General features: G+C 34.3%; 1 protein-coding gene across 1 annotated transcript in view; it reads left to right on the top strand.

The window, feature by feature from the left end:
- Nucleotides 1-7,644, top strand: part of LOC129234690 (integrator complex subunit 14-like) — a 73,710-nt gene extending 66,066 nt beyond the window's left edge. The window contains exon 8 of the mRNA XM_054868736.1: nt 7,423-7,644. Coding sequence (XP_054724711.1) covers nt 7,423-7,644 — 222 coding nt within the window. The remainder of the gene's footprint in view (nt 1-7,422) is intronic.
- The last annotated feature ends 8,846 nt before the right edge of the window (nt 7,645-16,490 follow it).

Genomic DNA, 16,490 nt, shown 5'->3' with positions numbered 1-16,490 from the left:
CCTAAGGGTCACTCATAGCTCTTGAAGATATGCAGACAGAAAAAGATAAGAAATTACCTTCAAATTGTACTTTCAATTGACCTTTGCCCTCAAAGCCATGAGTGACTTAGAAAATTATTTGTGTTAGTATGTAGCTAGTATGAAGTTAGTATCCATATTAAAAATATAAAAAAAAATGGATCACCTACTGCTTCTGAAGCAAAACAATTATGTATTTAACACCATATTTTTCATGACCTTGACCTTTGGCTCCTACCCAAGGACCAACTGGTCAGTTTTGAGAGAAAAGAAGCTTCACTTTTTCTTATCATAATACTACTAACATATCCGTAAAGCAGGGGTGCCCCCCTAAGAGCAAGGGCGCCCCCCCATATCACAAAAACCTCCCAAAAAGAGGAAAATACCCTTTAAAACAACCCCCCTAAAAATTTCAATGGAACAGTCTGTGCTATGACCCAGTGCCGGATCTAGGAAGTTTTCGAGGTGGGGCAAAAGTTCAAAATGCCCCCCCCCCCACACACACACACATTCATCTTGCTTTAAATTTTTTTATCAAGTCTATCTATTCAAGTTGTATTGTAATATTTTTAATAAACTGCGAAGTTCGAAAGAGTTTGATTAAAAATTCACTTTATACTAAGCTTGTCAGTATGAAAATTTTTGGTTGGTAAAATGAAGATATACCGTTACACAATTCACAATTAAGAGTCATTTTTTTAAAGCTGGACACTTTTGATAGTTGATGTCTTCAATTTTCGTAAAAATTTCAGGATGTCTTAGTGGTACTATGGTAAGAAAAAGTGAAGTTTCTTTTTCTAAAAAAAATATTTGTTTGTCCTTGAATACAGGTCAAAATTTAAGGTCGCGAAAAAAAGAGAGCTAAATATATGATTGCTTTGCTTCAAAAGCAATGAGTGAACCAAGCCAATTCTTTCTACTATCTAGTATCTTTCTTATATCTTTTTCTACTTGATACTAGGTACTTGCCAGCATAAATACTTTGGTGGCTCACTCATGGCTTTGAGGGCAAAGGTCAATTGAAACTGCTACTTTTTTTACATTTTTTGCCTTGTTTAGGTCCGGATATCTGCTAAAGCTGTAAGTAACCCATCGAAAAAGTATATGATTTACTACTCACCCACAGTATAGTACTAAGAAAAATATAAAATAGCTTTCGTTTCTTTTGACTTTAGTAGTTAAATGGTCTCAAAGTCTATGATTTTTTTAAAATACCCAAGTTTAGAGGTCAATAACTTTAATGGCGATGGGTCAACAACTTTGGGACACAGCTGTAGTTGTAGTCCAAGCAGTGGCCAATTTACTAGGGGGACGGTGGGGCTGACCGCCCCCTCCATGACCGTCACTTTCTAAAACCAATAATATAGAATTGAAGGAATTACTAGCTATCGCTACTAATTTCAATCAAGTACATTCCACAAATTTCCTTTAAATTAAATTTAGACTGTTAGTGTAGTCGAGGATGGACAGCGTTACCCACTTTTTCATTTTAACCTAAGCTCGCCTCTCCCCCCCTTTTTTGAACTTTAATAATTTTTATATTTCTATATGTGTCTTCCAACCTTTTTCTTCCATGGACTACAACTATACTGGTATGATAATACATTTTGCTATGGTTTGCAGCCCTGTGGATGAGAACCCCCAAAGGGGAGATTTAACACTTCAAGGGAGCGATTAGTATTTGAAATGCAAAATAAAGGTGGGCACTTGATTCCCTGCCCCCCCCCCTACATGATGGTTTTGAGGGGAGGAATATGGCTTTTACGGTTTTCCACCGCCACCCCCTTGAATAGACTAAATCCGCACCTCAGTCCAAGTGGTGTAGTTTAAGGTCCAGCCCCCCCTGTGCTCGTCTAGTGGAGTAGAGAAGTGATTATTCCCCATTTTCTGACAACCAGTTTTCAAGTAGTGGTTTTCTTCCCTACCAGAAGTGTGCTCGTGTCCCAGTTGAGTGAATACCAAGGAAGTTCGACCTGTTCTTCCGGAGGGAAGGGTTTTGACCAATTGTGGTTGCTGAAAGTGATGTCATTATTTTGGGAGCACAAAAATATCTGAGTCGTTTTTTCGCTTCGCCATTTTCGTTGTATTGCAACCGCTTTGCTCGTTTTAGTTAGTCCGAAAAAAATTTCTTAAGAGCAGCTGAGTCATTCTTGATTGGATGGAAGACAATACTAATTTATTGACCAATCAGCCGTGTAATGATTTCCCAAATCAAGATAAAAAAAAAGATGTAGAATGCGTTAACCCAGTGGCGGATTTTAGGCGTCCCCCCCTCCCGCGCTAAGAGCATAAATTAATTGAACTATTTCATTTATTATTTTTAATTGACTTCTCTACAACATAATTTTTTTACAGTTATTTAAATAGTGCATGTTATACAATGCATACATACCATATTTTGAATAAAAGCATTTTTATTTGCTATAGAAACTCACTGGTTTTAAATTCAAGCGAACATAATATCTCGATTTGTAAATTAATTAATTTAGTCATTTTGATCCAGGAACTATTTTTGAAATAATAGATATCTTTTTCAGCTTATAAAAAATGCAAAATGAAAGAGTCACATGGTAGTTTCTGTGCAAAACCGTGATATTAATGGAAACAACATGTAGTATCAAAATGTCGCCTCAGCTGTTTCATTAGAACAAATCAGTAACTGCTTTGGAATTCACAAAAGTAGTTCCTGAATTCTTCAATAAACCTTATGTGCTATCAAACTATGATTTTCTAAATTACATGCCATTTTATAATTTAAATATAAATAAATTTATAAAAACTCAAATGAGGTAGTGGTTTATTTAATAACTTTACCTTTGGGTTATAATCGTTATGACACTGTTCTAAATTAAAACCTTCAATTTTATAGCATCTCGGTGGTATAATATTGGGTTTAGTATTTAATTCCCTTGAAATGTTAAAGATACTTTTATGTCCATATTCAAAGCACATTAGTGTATATTGTTTATGTACTAGATTAATTGGCCTTAAGTGATTTAAAGGAAAAAAAATTTAAATAATGTCATGAAAACTTAACTTTGGTATGAAACATTTTTTGCAGGGGGGGGGGGTGAGCTTTCCAATTTCCGGGAACCCTCTAAAAGTTATTTCTTTATCCGCCCCTGCTTTAACATTCATACTAAATGCACAAGGAGGACGTAAAAAGAGCATTTATAAGTGGATGAGGGTAAGTTTCATGACTGTTTGTTTTCTTTTTGTTAAATTAATTGAAAATACATCTAATAGAGATGCACCGAATATTCGGTTCGGCCGAATAGTAAACAAATTTAATTGTTTGATAATTGGTAAGCAAACAGTTTGTTTTAAACATTGTGCGGAAGTTACAATAGAGTACACAACACAAAGTTAATTCAAGCAGTCACATATTATTTTTATCTCATTAAAAGTATCTGATGTTAATTTTAAAATTTGTTACTTTTGAATTTCTTTTAGATCCTGTGACACATCACATTTGAATTACTATTACAAACTCATTTAAACACGACACAGTAACTAGAAAAAAAAAAGCTGTTTTGATCAAAAAACCCCTTCACAAGGTATTTTTGATCAAAAAAAAACCTCTCCAGAAGGGATTTTTCTTCAAAAAAAAAAAAAACCCTCCAGAAGGTATTTCTGGCTGCACTAGTGATCATTGTAATCAAAATTTAATAATCCTTTGCAATGATTGAATTTCATTCCACATTTTTTAAAATGATGATACAAATATTTATCAGTTACCGAAAAGATTAAAATAGCAGAAAACCATTTGAATAACTTGTACTAATATTTTGAGCAATTAGGTTTGTATTTGTATGGAAATGTAAATGCAAGTTCTTCAGTTATGATCTAAGACCTCATTTGATTTAAGACCTCATTTGGAGTATGCTGTTCAGTTTTGTTCACCTTATCTGAAGAAAGATATTTTTGTATTGGAAAGGGTTCAAAGAAGGGTAACTAAATTAGTAAGGGGACTCTCAGATTTAGATTATGATACCAGACTTAATAGGCTTAACATGTATAGCCTGGAGCAAAGGAGAGTCAGAGGAGGCATGATTCAATTATTCAAATTTATCAAAATGAAAGATGTAAATGGATTAAATTTTTGCGGGGAAAGCAGGACAAGGGGTCATTGTTTTAAGCTATTTAAATCTCAGGCTAACTTGGAAATCAGGAAAAACTACTACTTTAGCAGGGTCATGGGCACTTGGAATAGCTTACCGGAAGAGGCGGTAATGAGCAAGGGAGTGGATAGCTTTTAGAGGGCATTGATCTTCATTGGGGACTAATTAATTGACTAGGACCAGCCTAGCTGGGCCCAGAGCCTGTTGCTGGTCGTCACATTTGTATTTGTATTTGATATAGCATGTTTTAACCATTATTATCAGTTATCAAATCATCTCTCAGGAAAGATTTTATTTATCTATTTATGCTGAAGGGAATGTATGAAAAAAACATATAGCAGGATACATTGATATGTATTAAACTCTGCAGGGACCAAATTAAACTAGTATGTTGTGGCCATCACGAAACTTTCTTCTATATTTTTCCTTTTTCTGATCCCTCCCCATGCTTGACGAGGAAGCAATATTCCTAACAGAAACAAAATTACACATGCAAAAACTTGACGACCATCCCAATGTCTGAATTATTGTAAAAACAAAACAAAGAGCGAAAATTGAAAGTTACTTTAAAAGCCTTACTTGAATTAATTACAAATATTTTATTTATTAACAAACATTAGTGGCAACAGTTAAAAATTTTAAATCATTGAGATAATATTTCCGATCATTTCCATACAATTAAAATCACGAGAAATACGCAGACGACAATCTATTACGATTTATCTTTCTTATTGTTGCATTAATAAAACTATTTTTATTCGCAAAAAAAAAAAAAAAAAAATCAACACCTCTTGGAGCGATTGGAGTCAAAATTGAACCAAAGCCTGTTTACGTATGGATTCACATATATTCCAAATTTCAACCAGAACGTAGCATTACTTCTTGAGATAGGGCACTCACAATGGAAAAAAAGAACGGGCGATTGCGCTACTCCCTTTTTAGCTGTTGACACCAAAATAAAATCAGCTCTTATACCCACTAAGGGCTACTTGTCAAAAAATTTTTGTTTGATTCCGTTCTTTATTTCTTCAGATACAGCAGTCACAATTGACGACAAAAAACGTTCTATAGCTCAACCCCCGTTTGAGTTATTGACACCAAAATTGAATCAGCATCTGCTCCTGTTAATGGCAACATATGGACCAAATTTTGTTTGATTCCGCCAGTTACTTCCTGAGGAATAGCAAGCACGCGTAACTCAAAAAACGTCCCATTGCTCCACCCCCCTTGGAGGAATTCGCGCCAAAAACTAATGGGCACAAGTTCACATACGGGCACATATGTGTACCAAATTTCGTTCGATTTCATGCGGTAGTTTTTGCTGTAGAGCGGCCACAAAAAACTGGTCACACACAGACGTGACACACATACATACACACACACATACATACATACACACACACATACACACACACACACAGACAGACAGACATTTTCCAAAAATAGTCGAAATGAACTCAGCACACCTCAAAACGTTCGAATCCGTCAAAATTCGAAATTCGAAAATTTGCACGAATCCAATACTTTTTTCTATATATTAGATATAGAAGAAAGTAAAAATGTATAAATGATAAAAACGTATGAAAGAGAAACATATAAACAATGCTTCACTGTATATTAATTTACTTTTGTTTTTGGATAAATTTGGTTTGAATATAAAAACTATATGTACTATAGCTAAAAGTATGATGTTAAATAAAAAATGTATTTATATTTCTTAAAATAGATAAAAATTTTCCATGTTAAATTTGAGTAAAATTAGTTAGTTTATTATTAATCAATATTAGTTTCAAAAAAATTTAAACAAGTTTTCGGTATTCACCCAAATATTCAGTTTGAATTTGAACTGAATATTCGGTATTCAGCAAAATAGGGTATTCGATGAATCTCTAATCTGTAATAAAAATTCTTTTCATTTATCTGAATTGATTTCACATTATTAACTTCTATTGTTCCAAGTAGCTATTGAAAGTTTAACACGTTCAACTTTTGCTGTGCAAATGTCGACCTACGACTTTTTCAATTTTAGCTGAATAAAATTTAACTAAACTTTTTGAAACAGAAGTGTCGTCGCTTCAATCAAATGCATTGATTGTTGGGTACATATATATTCTTTCAGATGCAAGCGCCTCCAAGCGAAAAGGGTAGTTTAGACTTTAGGCTATACTCCCTGGTCCACTAGTGCAGTCAGAAAAACCTTCTGGAGGGTTTTTTGATCAAAAGTACCTACTAGAGGGGGTTTTGTGATTAAAAATACCTTCTGGAGGGTTTATTTTGATCAAATAACCTTCTGGCGTTGGATTTTTGACCCAAAATACCTTCTGGAGGGGGTTTTTTGATCCGAACAGTTTTTCACATGTTTATTAAACTACTGTATTAAAATATGCATTTATGTTACAGGGTTCGTATGTCTCCTGAAAATCCTGAAAAACTCCTGAAATTTAATTTTTTCTTCCAAGGGCCTTTAAAACTCCTTATTTTTTGTTTTAACCTCCTGATTTTTCTCCTCTCCTGAAAATAATTTTCAACAACAATCGCTAATTTTAATTCCATGTCATCTTTGTTTAGGCAGCCATATTGAATCGCTGGAAACCAATCAAAATTCTCCTGTTATACAGATCATCCAGTGCTTTTCGCAAAGACATGGGATGTGTTCAAACCAACAGACCTGTTACTCTGTTTAAACATGCCCATTACGGTTACTGATTGTAACTGCCACTAGAGAACGAAACAAGAGCATGTGATGTGCTAGTTTTGTGTTAACAGCAACAGCTATTAAGCATATTTTCTATATTGCTAATTAGTAGTGCTAGTGCTATTGGTCGATATATCTAATATTTTGTGTATTCCTGTTATTTTCAAATACTTTGAATCCAATTTTTATTTTTTTTTCTTTTTTGATTGAATAGTGTGTGGAAAAAAAAATACTAATCGATTAAAAATTTGACAGCAAAGTAGATTAAATGTTACTAAAACTAATTTTCTTATAAAAACCGCTCGTGTTATTACTCCTGAAAATTTTGCTTTTGACTCCTGAAAACTCCTGAAATTCATTTTGTCTGGAAGAGTATGAACCTTGATGTTAACACTAATGATCTGTAGGGTGTTTTAACCCCCTTCCCACTCCCTTCGCTTCTCCACTGCCCTCTTAACATTCATGAGTTTTGTTTGTCCGACGAAAGTGAATGTAATGGGTAGGCAACCCTAACTGTTGGGTAACTCTTAAGTGACTCACGATCATTAATACTAATGTTTGTGTTCTGAAACTTTTTTTTTTTTTTAGGAGTTGAACAGGCTTAGGAAAGCAGCCTTAGCATTAGGATTTTATGAACTTTTAGAAGGAATGGCTACAATTTTGGATCGAGAGTGTACTTTGCTACCTGGATTTGCACATCCAGATGCTGCATTACAATTAACACATTCTGCAAATGCATTGAGGAATGGTGATAGAAATTACAATACTGTAATTTTGCCACTTAAAACAAAATATTCTGCAAATGAATAGTGGTTATCTCTTGCATAGTTTGATTTTTTTTTTCCAACTCTTTGAATGGAAACATACAGTTAAAGTTCAGTAAGTCAAAGTTACAGGGAAAGCAAAAAAAAAAAATTCGAATTATTGAAATTCGACTTGCCAAAAAGGAAACAAAATTCTAGAATAAAATAAAAAGCTACCTTTGAAACTCATTAAATTGATAATATTATCAAAAATGTTAGAAAGTATCAAGGAGATTATTTATGTACTTGACATATGTAATATGCAATATAATTACTGTATAATTGTAAGAACTTGTATAAGTTGCAAAAACAAATTATATTTTTATGCTGAAATGTAACAAATTTTATTTACGAAAAAAAAGGAAGTTATTAATTTTAAAAAATCTGTAATCAGACATTGCTTCTGCGCAGAAGTGTTCTTTCATTAAATTGTCCTCAAATACTTTTAATGCATCAAAAGAAGAGTTGAGAACATTTTGATAAGATTCTGCGAAAATGCGCTATACATCTGCTGCTCATCTTATATCTTGAATAGAAAGTAATTTTTCCACTGGTCCAAGTTCTCACTTCTCTTCATTAGTAGGATGTTTAGTAACTTCAATTCCGTCACAAACTGCAACAAAATCCATGAAATATGTGTTTGATGCAAGGCCGTATCTCAAAATTTTTTTCGGGAGGGGTCCGGTTTCGCACACTGGCCAAGCACACACACACACATATATATATGTGGACATATATACACTTATAAAAATATTTAATATTGGAGTAAAAGTTCTAAACTCGCTTACAGAGCCGTATTTAGACTTGATGGGACACTAAGCTATTGCAGGTACATGTTTCCCTTTTTGTGGTTCAGACATTTTTGTCGTAGGTGAAATGGACCATTTCCCCCCTTATGTCTCCCTTTTACTGACACAGCTCTCATGTTTTTGTCTCATTTTTTAATGCTCCCTCTGCTTTTATTTTTATTTTATTTTCTTATTTTTTTAATTCACCTTGTAGTGGGAAGAATAACAAGGGAGTGACCCTTTAAGTGGGTTGTAGAATATCCATTCTTTCAGGGGGTCTGGGGTATTCTGCCACGAGAAATTTTTTGAAAAATAGATTTAAGATTTTTTATTTTGAGGTCTTAGGGTAATCAAAACTGCAAAAATATGAAGAAAAATAGGCAACCAAAACCTTTTAAAAGTTAAGCATTCTTTTGCAAGTCAAGATCAATAAAAATAAAAATTGCCTGTTTGTGTTGGGATTTCTCTTCTGTTTTTACCTTAAGTTCATTGAACTAAGTTAAAGGAATTCAGAACCCAACATCAAAAGCCGTGCAGTCTGCCAGTAGGAAATAAAACATACTCAGATAGTGTAAATAAATAACATTTATTCTGAAAAATATCAGTTTACATTAAATAAATTATTTAGTTACATACCCAAAATAATTTTGACAAAACTCCCCAAATATATTGAAAAATTCAAAGTTGAACCATAAGACGAACACAGTATGTTAGGAACACGAAACGCATTAAATAAATTGCAAAATGTCACCTTCTATTGATTAATTTGCATGTCCCCTGACACTAAGACAGATGAACACGCCAACCAATAACTTGAACCACCACTGTTGACATTCCTGCGAACAGTTCCACAGCACATGAACCGATAGGCTTCTCAGCTCTTGTAGAACCTTCTTCCTCCACAGCTAATATCACTGTAGCAGACACCGGAATATATTTAGGAACTTCAGGATATCACTAAAGTGTTTCCATGAAATTCGACTATCATCATATCACAGTTGTCCACCGATGCTTCTCGCAGAGGTAAAACTCCATACCATAGAAGAAGCATAGATTAGTCTCGTGGAACATCTGCCATGTTTATGGAGTACGCCTAGCACATGTCAGCTATCTTCTAAAGTCAACTAACACAAATAAATGCGTAAAAAGGTGACATTTCACTCCACAAAATGTGAGTAATTTAAAACTTGAACTATAACATTATCACAGAATAAAATTTATTTCATACCCTGCATGAATCCAAAAAATTTACTTCCGCAGCGACTTGAGCACGCTGTTATCTCAGCAGTTGCAACACAACCTGGTTGCCAAAACGGCAAAGACCAATTCTTGATCGATCAACAAAACAGGCAAAATGCCAAAAGTAGGGAGTAAGCAACGAAATTATTTTGAAAAACCTATTTATACATTTCTTGACCACTATATGTCATATTATGACACTCCCTACTTTGCATTGAAGATATATACATCTCAACTATTCCTCGTTGAGTGATTGAAACAACTTTCTATTCGTTCTTTTGGCTCAGAGTAGCCAAAAACATCTCAACCACTGGGTGTTTGTGATAACATGATTCCGAAGTTGCTCGTACAATGCGCGAATCAATTTTCAGTTATCTGCCGCCAGGACACAGGACATGGAGTGGCAAAATATAACGTAGATAAGTTTCAAAATACAATTCCACATGTGAAATCAAATGAAAAGTACTTCAAGATATCAAATAAAGGCTTATAATCCCAACAGTTTGACAAATCGTTGACATTAATCAACAGGGAGGAAAAGCAGGGAAGAGAAAAGGGAAGCACATCGTCAGTTGCTCATATCGGCTTTTAGTGCAATTTGTTTTTGTTCATTTTTCCAACATCCGCTCCCCCCCCCCCCCCATTTCTTCAAATGCCCTATATTAAAAATTGTTGAAAATGCTTTAAAAGAAATGGTGTAGAGATTCAAAAAGTAAGTAATGAAAGAGTAATATTCTGTCCATCCGAACAAGTCATATTCTATTTTCTTGATAAGAGACAAAATTGAAGTACTTTTCAAGGAATTTTCTCCCTCTCTAAGCAAGACTCTAGAACAGTTGAAATAATTTAAAGCACTTTATTTGGACTTTCAAGAAGTTGATTGTACAGTCTTACAAAATGAGTATAAGTTTGTAAGACACACCTGTTTTAAAATAAAAATAAATGTAACGAAATATTTCTCTAAACAGACATTTTTTTTTTCAAACACAAGTAGTGCAGAAAATGAAATAGAGTAGAGTAAGTGTTACATTTTTTTTTCCTGCTTAAGATATAACCAGTATATGCTATAGGGTGGAGTGAAAAAAACGAAATTGAGAAATATGTAAAGCCTATATGCGGGAAATTTGCCTCTTACCAAGCCTATTTATCATACAAAAATTCAGCTAAATCAAATAATATCTTTAACTGTCCATTTGCCTTTGAATTTTTAGTAATTAGCCTGATTTTTCACCAAACTGGTGAAAATGGAATGATAAAACATAATTACTTCTTATTTGAAACTTTGAGTGTTTGAAATGATATTCTTGATAAATAAATGCTTAATATATAGTTAGTTGAATTACCTAGGCGATTGCAAAATTGCTTTCAAACGTGTTGTATTAAGCGCGCTAATCGCACATTCTTAGTAAATCGCACCACGCACTTTCTTATTGAGTTCACTGGTATCAACTGTGTTCTTTATTCTAGTTGGTTCAGTTCATCAGGGGCAACCTCTGTTAAAGGTACATCTACATTTTAAAAGTTTACTATAACCATATATTCAAAAGACTTAGTTTTTTTTTTTTTTTTCAATTTCTGAATCATATCCTTTTGGCCTAGTGGTTATTTCCATTCAACTGTTGGAGTAAATGGTGTAATTATAATTCATTTGTATGAAATTCATAAATAAACCATTGCAAAGAACATCCAATAGAAATCTCACTTTTCCTTATGACTCCACTTTTAAAGCCTTTATTGACAATTGTTTGCACTTCACCTAAAGTGGGTTACTTAGAAATATTAATAATTTTCTTTCAAAAAGTTAAATATGCTTATTTTAATGTTACAAGAGCTACCAGACATAGAAGTTACAAGGATATCATACTTTGATTTAAGTTATGAGAGTAAAGCAACTTAGTCTTCTGTTGTCTTTCTAGCTTTATTTTTTCATTCCTTAATTTGAAACAACCCCTTTGACCGTCAAAGTACAATATATTCTTATGAAAAGTGTTATTCCTCAGTTTTCTTTTCAAGTCAATGGGTATTTATCTTCTTTTCCTTCTAATTTTACGACGATCGACTTCTTTGGAGGAATCTTCTTTGGCAATTATTCAAATACAAATGTGACGACCAGCAACAGGATCTGGGCCCAGCTTGGCTGGTCCTAGGTTAGTCCCTAATGAAGATCAATGGCCCTCTTAAAACTATCTACTCCCTTACTCATTACAGTTGCTTCCAGTAAACTGTTCCAAGTGCTCAAAACCCTACTAAAGTAATAATATTTTCTAATTTCCAGATTAGCCTGAGATTTGAATAGCTCAAAGCAATGACACCTTGTCCGACTTTCCCTGCAAAAAGTTAAAACCCTTTAACATCTTTCATATTTATTTCATATAAATTTAAGCAACTGAATCGTGTCCCATCTGACTCTCCTTTGCTCCAGGTTATAAATATTAAATCTTTTAAGTCTGGTACCAGTATCTAAAGATAAAAGTCCTCTTACTATCCTAAAAGCCCTTCTTTGAGCCCTTCACAATGAAAAAATATCTTTCTTCAGGTAAGGAGACTGAAACTGAACAGCATACTAATTAACTGAACATGAGATCTTACCAAATTCATATATCATAGCATAGGTAAAAATTGACACTGATCTATTGGAGTCATGATTCTATGCTACACCTGGAAGTTTAATTCTCATTTACTATGCTGAAGAAAGACCTTGACTTATAATTGTGTTTTTCTACTTTCACGCTGTTTACGTATAAAAACAGCGTCTTCATTTATGTTTGAATTATTAATCTTAATGGTTTGAAATAACTCAAACTAAATAAAGCTACTTCAAAAAAGAGAGACAACCAACTGAAACAAAGAACGCAGTTGATACCAGTGAACGCAATAAGAAAGTACGCTTGAAGAGTATGTGAGATTCGCATGCTTAATACAACACGTTTGAAAGCAATTTTGCAATCGTCTAAGTAATTCAACTAACTATATATCAAGTATTCATTCATCAAGAGTTTCTTTTCTAACTCTCAAAGTTTCAAATGAGAGGTAATTATATTTTATCATTCCATTTTCGCCAGTTTGGTGAAAAAACTGGCTAATTACTTAAAATTCAAAGTCAAATGGGCAGCTAAAGATATTATTTGATTTAGCTAAAATTTTGTATGATAAATAGGCTTGGTAAGAGGCAACTTATCCGCATATAGGCTTTGAATATTTCTCAAATTCGTTTTTTTCACTCCACCCTAATATGCAGGATGTATCAAGGGGCTGAATTTTGCTCTTGGTAACCATATACTAGCCTAATTGGAAACTAGGGGCCCAATTCTTGGGGAGTCCACGGCTCAAATCGGCATAGTGTAAGCTTTATATGAGTTTTGGAGGGAAGAGGGCAAGAATACCAAACTGACAAGGGGCCTGCCTTGGCCCTGGACAGCCCTGAATTGAATTTGGAAAGAGAGCAAGAAGAGTCCTAATAAATGTCCGAATCACACAAGTATTCTTTGCAGCTAATGAGAACTAGAATTGCTTTTTCTGTATTTCTCCAAATTTTAACTCGTTTAATAGTTGCAAAGTTAAGAATTAAAAAAAACTTTGTTATTTTTCTTTTCCAACATTAGTAAGTTTAAAAAAAAAACCTTCTGTTTTACGTTGCAAAGCATTTCGGGGGTGAGGCATCACCACCGCCCCCTCTGGATACGGCTCTGGTTTGATGGAATGTTCATTTTCTTTTATAAAAAGCTCCACTTATTTAGTAAATTTATGTCAGAGTTTTATTAGATTCATATAAAATTTTACTAATAGAATATTTCGATTGAACGAAGTTCAGCCTTTCAAAAATAAATAACATTAACTCTCCATTCATTTAGACAAGAATAAAGATTCGCTTAGACTTTCCAAGTTTTTGTTTCATCAAAGATAGACTTACCAAAGTTTCACTGTATGTGCATTATTTGTTGTTGAAAACTGTGCTGTAATTGTATTATAATGTATTGATTGTAGATAAGGTTGAAAGGAAACAAGCTTAAATAAAAGAAAAACTTATCTTTAAATGGTTATTTCTCATTTTCAGAGAATACGCATGTACACACACAGGTATTGTCCAAAGTTACCATGGCTTTGGACAATAAGAAGCCTGTAGATGTTGTTTACATTGATTTTCAAAAAGCTTTCGATAAGGTACCGCATGTTGCTCTACTTAGCAAATTAGCTGATATAGGAATAGGAGGGAAAACTTTCATTTGGGTAAAAAATTGGCTGACCGGAAGGAAACAAAGAGTAGTTGTAAGGGGAAATTATTCTAATTGGAGTGAGGTCTTAAGCGGGGTTCCTCAAGGATCAGTGTTAGGGCCTGTTTTGTTCATTGTCTTTATGAACGATATTCACAAAAATATTTCTGGGAACATAAATTGTTTTGCTGATGATGTCAAAGTTATGGGGACTATAGAAAATGATGAACAAGCAAATCAGCTGCAAGAGGATCTAGATCATATTACGGAGTGGGCTGACAAATGGGGTATGGCTGTTAATGTTGGGAAATGTCAAGTGCTACATTTAGGGCATGGAAATAGGTGTACAAGTTATTATTTGCAAGGTTCATTCATTAGTCAGGCAGACAAAGTTACTGATCTGGGGGTCCTAATAAGTCAGGATTTAAAGTTTAGCCAACAGTGCAGCATTGCTAGCAACAAAGCCAATAAGATGCTTGGGTTTATCAATAGATCTATTTCAAATAAATCTAAAGAAGTTCTTCTGCCCTTATATAGAAGTTTGGTAAGACCCCATTTGGAGTATGCTGTTCAGTTTTGGTCTCCTTATCTTAAGAAAGACATTAATGTATTGGAAAGGGTTCAAAGGCAGGCTACAAGGCTAATAAGTGGACTTTCCCACTTAGATTATGATTCCAGGCTTAGAAGGCTAAAAATGTAGTCTTGAGCAAAGAAGAGACCGAGGGGACATGATTCAGCTTTTTAAATTTATTAAAACGAAAGATGTTACGTGGCTAAAGTTTAGCACTGAAAACAGGACAAGGGGTCATTGTTTTAAGCTATTTAAATCTCAGGCTAACATGGATATTAGGAAAAATTATTATTTTAGCAGGGTAGTGGAACCTTGGAACAGCTTACCGGAAGAGGTGGTAATGAGCAAAGGAGTAGACAGTTTTAAGAGGGCCATTGATCTTCACTGGGGATTGTAAATTGACTAGGACCAGTCTAGCTGGGCCCAGAGCCTGTTGCTGGTCGTCACTTTTGTATTTGTATTTGTATACTGCGGTAGAAAGGTTAAGTCCAGTAACTGCAAATTTTTCTTTTTTTGCCTCTTTGTCATCTTGTACTTGAGCTTTACTGTACAAACTTACTTATTTGATTTCTGCTAAAAATAAAGCACTAAAAAAAGTTAAATTCTAACATTTCCCTATTGTTATGCGGAATCCAAAGCGGGTTTCTATGTTAGAAATAGAATTTCTACAAACATCTCTACACTTACTTTTGCCCATATAACTGAACTTCATGATAATCAACAGATGCTCGTTCGGACTAGAGTGCCTTGAGAACAAAGTGGCGACAACAGCAGTGTTTTTCCCCCCCGGACAAGCGTGGCCGCAACTTTCGTCCAGATGCGATAAGAGAAAATTTTGACCATTTGACGATTTGCCACCAAGTGTGAATCGCAGGACCGTCGCTATAGGGGGGGTGAGGGGGGTGTCTCACCCTCCCAATGATTTTATCCAGTCGGCAAAATGAGTTTGAGTCGGCAGTTTCAATATTTCGGAATTTCAAAGCATTCATTAATTAAAAAATTAAAAAAGAAAAGTCAACAAAGTTACTTCGGCATTCTTTTGCCGACTGTTTTCTTTAGCGCGTCATTTTAAGGGCGCTTTGACTGGCCCGTGAGAAATATGCACTGCCCAATCGTCAAATGAACCAGATTCGGCATTTTTGACTTTTTAGTTTCGGCATTCAGGAAACGTTTGATTTTTTTAAAAATGTACTACACATGGTACAGATTTAATAAGCATTGACAAGAGAAAAGAAAATATGAACAGTTTGTACGGGCATACCATGTTTGACAGTGCTTCATGTTCATTCTGATAAATTCTTTTTTCAGATAGGATCATTTTTTTTCAACTGCTCACTATATGCCGATTGCTTAATTTACGACTGCTTATTTTCCCGACACAATGAGCGCTCACTGAGAAATTTCATTTAGAGTCGGCATTTTTTAATCTTTTTCAATTGGTTCTGGGTTTAAAATCTTTGAGTAAAGTAATATGCAGCTTGGCATGTGCACTTTTTTACCTTTAGAAAAAAAAATCAAAAACATAAATAGTTTGCATAGGCATGTCTTTGTGTATCACGTGAAAGATATAATCAATTAGCCGACAGCTAATTGCACTGCATTCTCAATTTTCCAGCGGTTACTTCAACAAAATTTGATTTTGCCGACATTGTATCCAGGGACGCCCCGAACTGAAATTTTTGGGAAATTCTCACTTTGGGGCAGGGGCGTAGCTAAGGGGGGGGGGGGTTTTGGGGACAAAACCCCCCCCGAAAAGTTAGTCTCAAAAAAAAAAGAGAAAGAAGAGAGAAGAGAAAGAAAAAAAAGGAAGAAAAGGAAAAAATTCCAAGCGATTATACATATATATATATATATATATATATATATATATATATATATATATATATATATATATATATATAAAAGAAGTAACCCCCCCCCGAAAGTCGGGTCTAGCTACGCCACTGCTTTGGGGGGAAATCTTAATTTGCCGAATGATAAAATAAGGGTATGCAATATGCACCCATGAGAAGGGACACTCGGGAATTTAAAAATTGCAATTATG

The sequence above is a fragment of the Uloborus diversus genome, chromosome 1 (assembly GCF_026930045.1).
Source record: "Uloborus diversus isolate 005 chromosome 1, Udiv.v.3.1, whole genome shotgun sequence".
Classification (NCBI taxonomy): domain Eukaryota; kingdom Metazoa; phylum Arthropoda; class Arachnida; order Araneae; family Uloboridae; genus Uloborus; species Uloborus diversus.
Note: the sequence above shows the minus strand (reverse complement) of the source record. Positions and strands in the feature narration are given on the sequence as shown.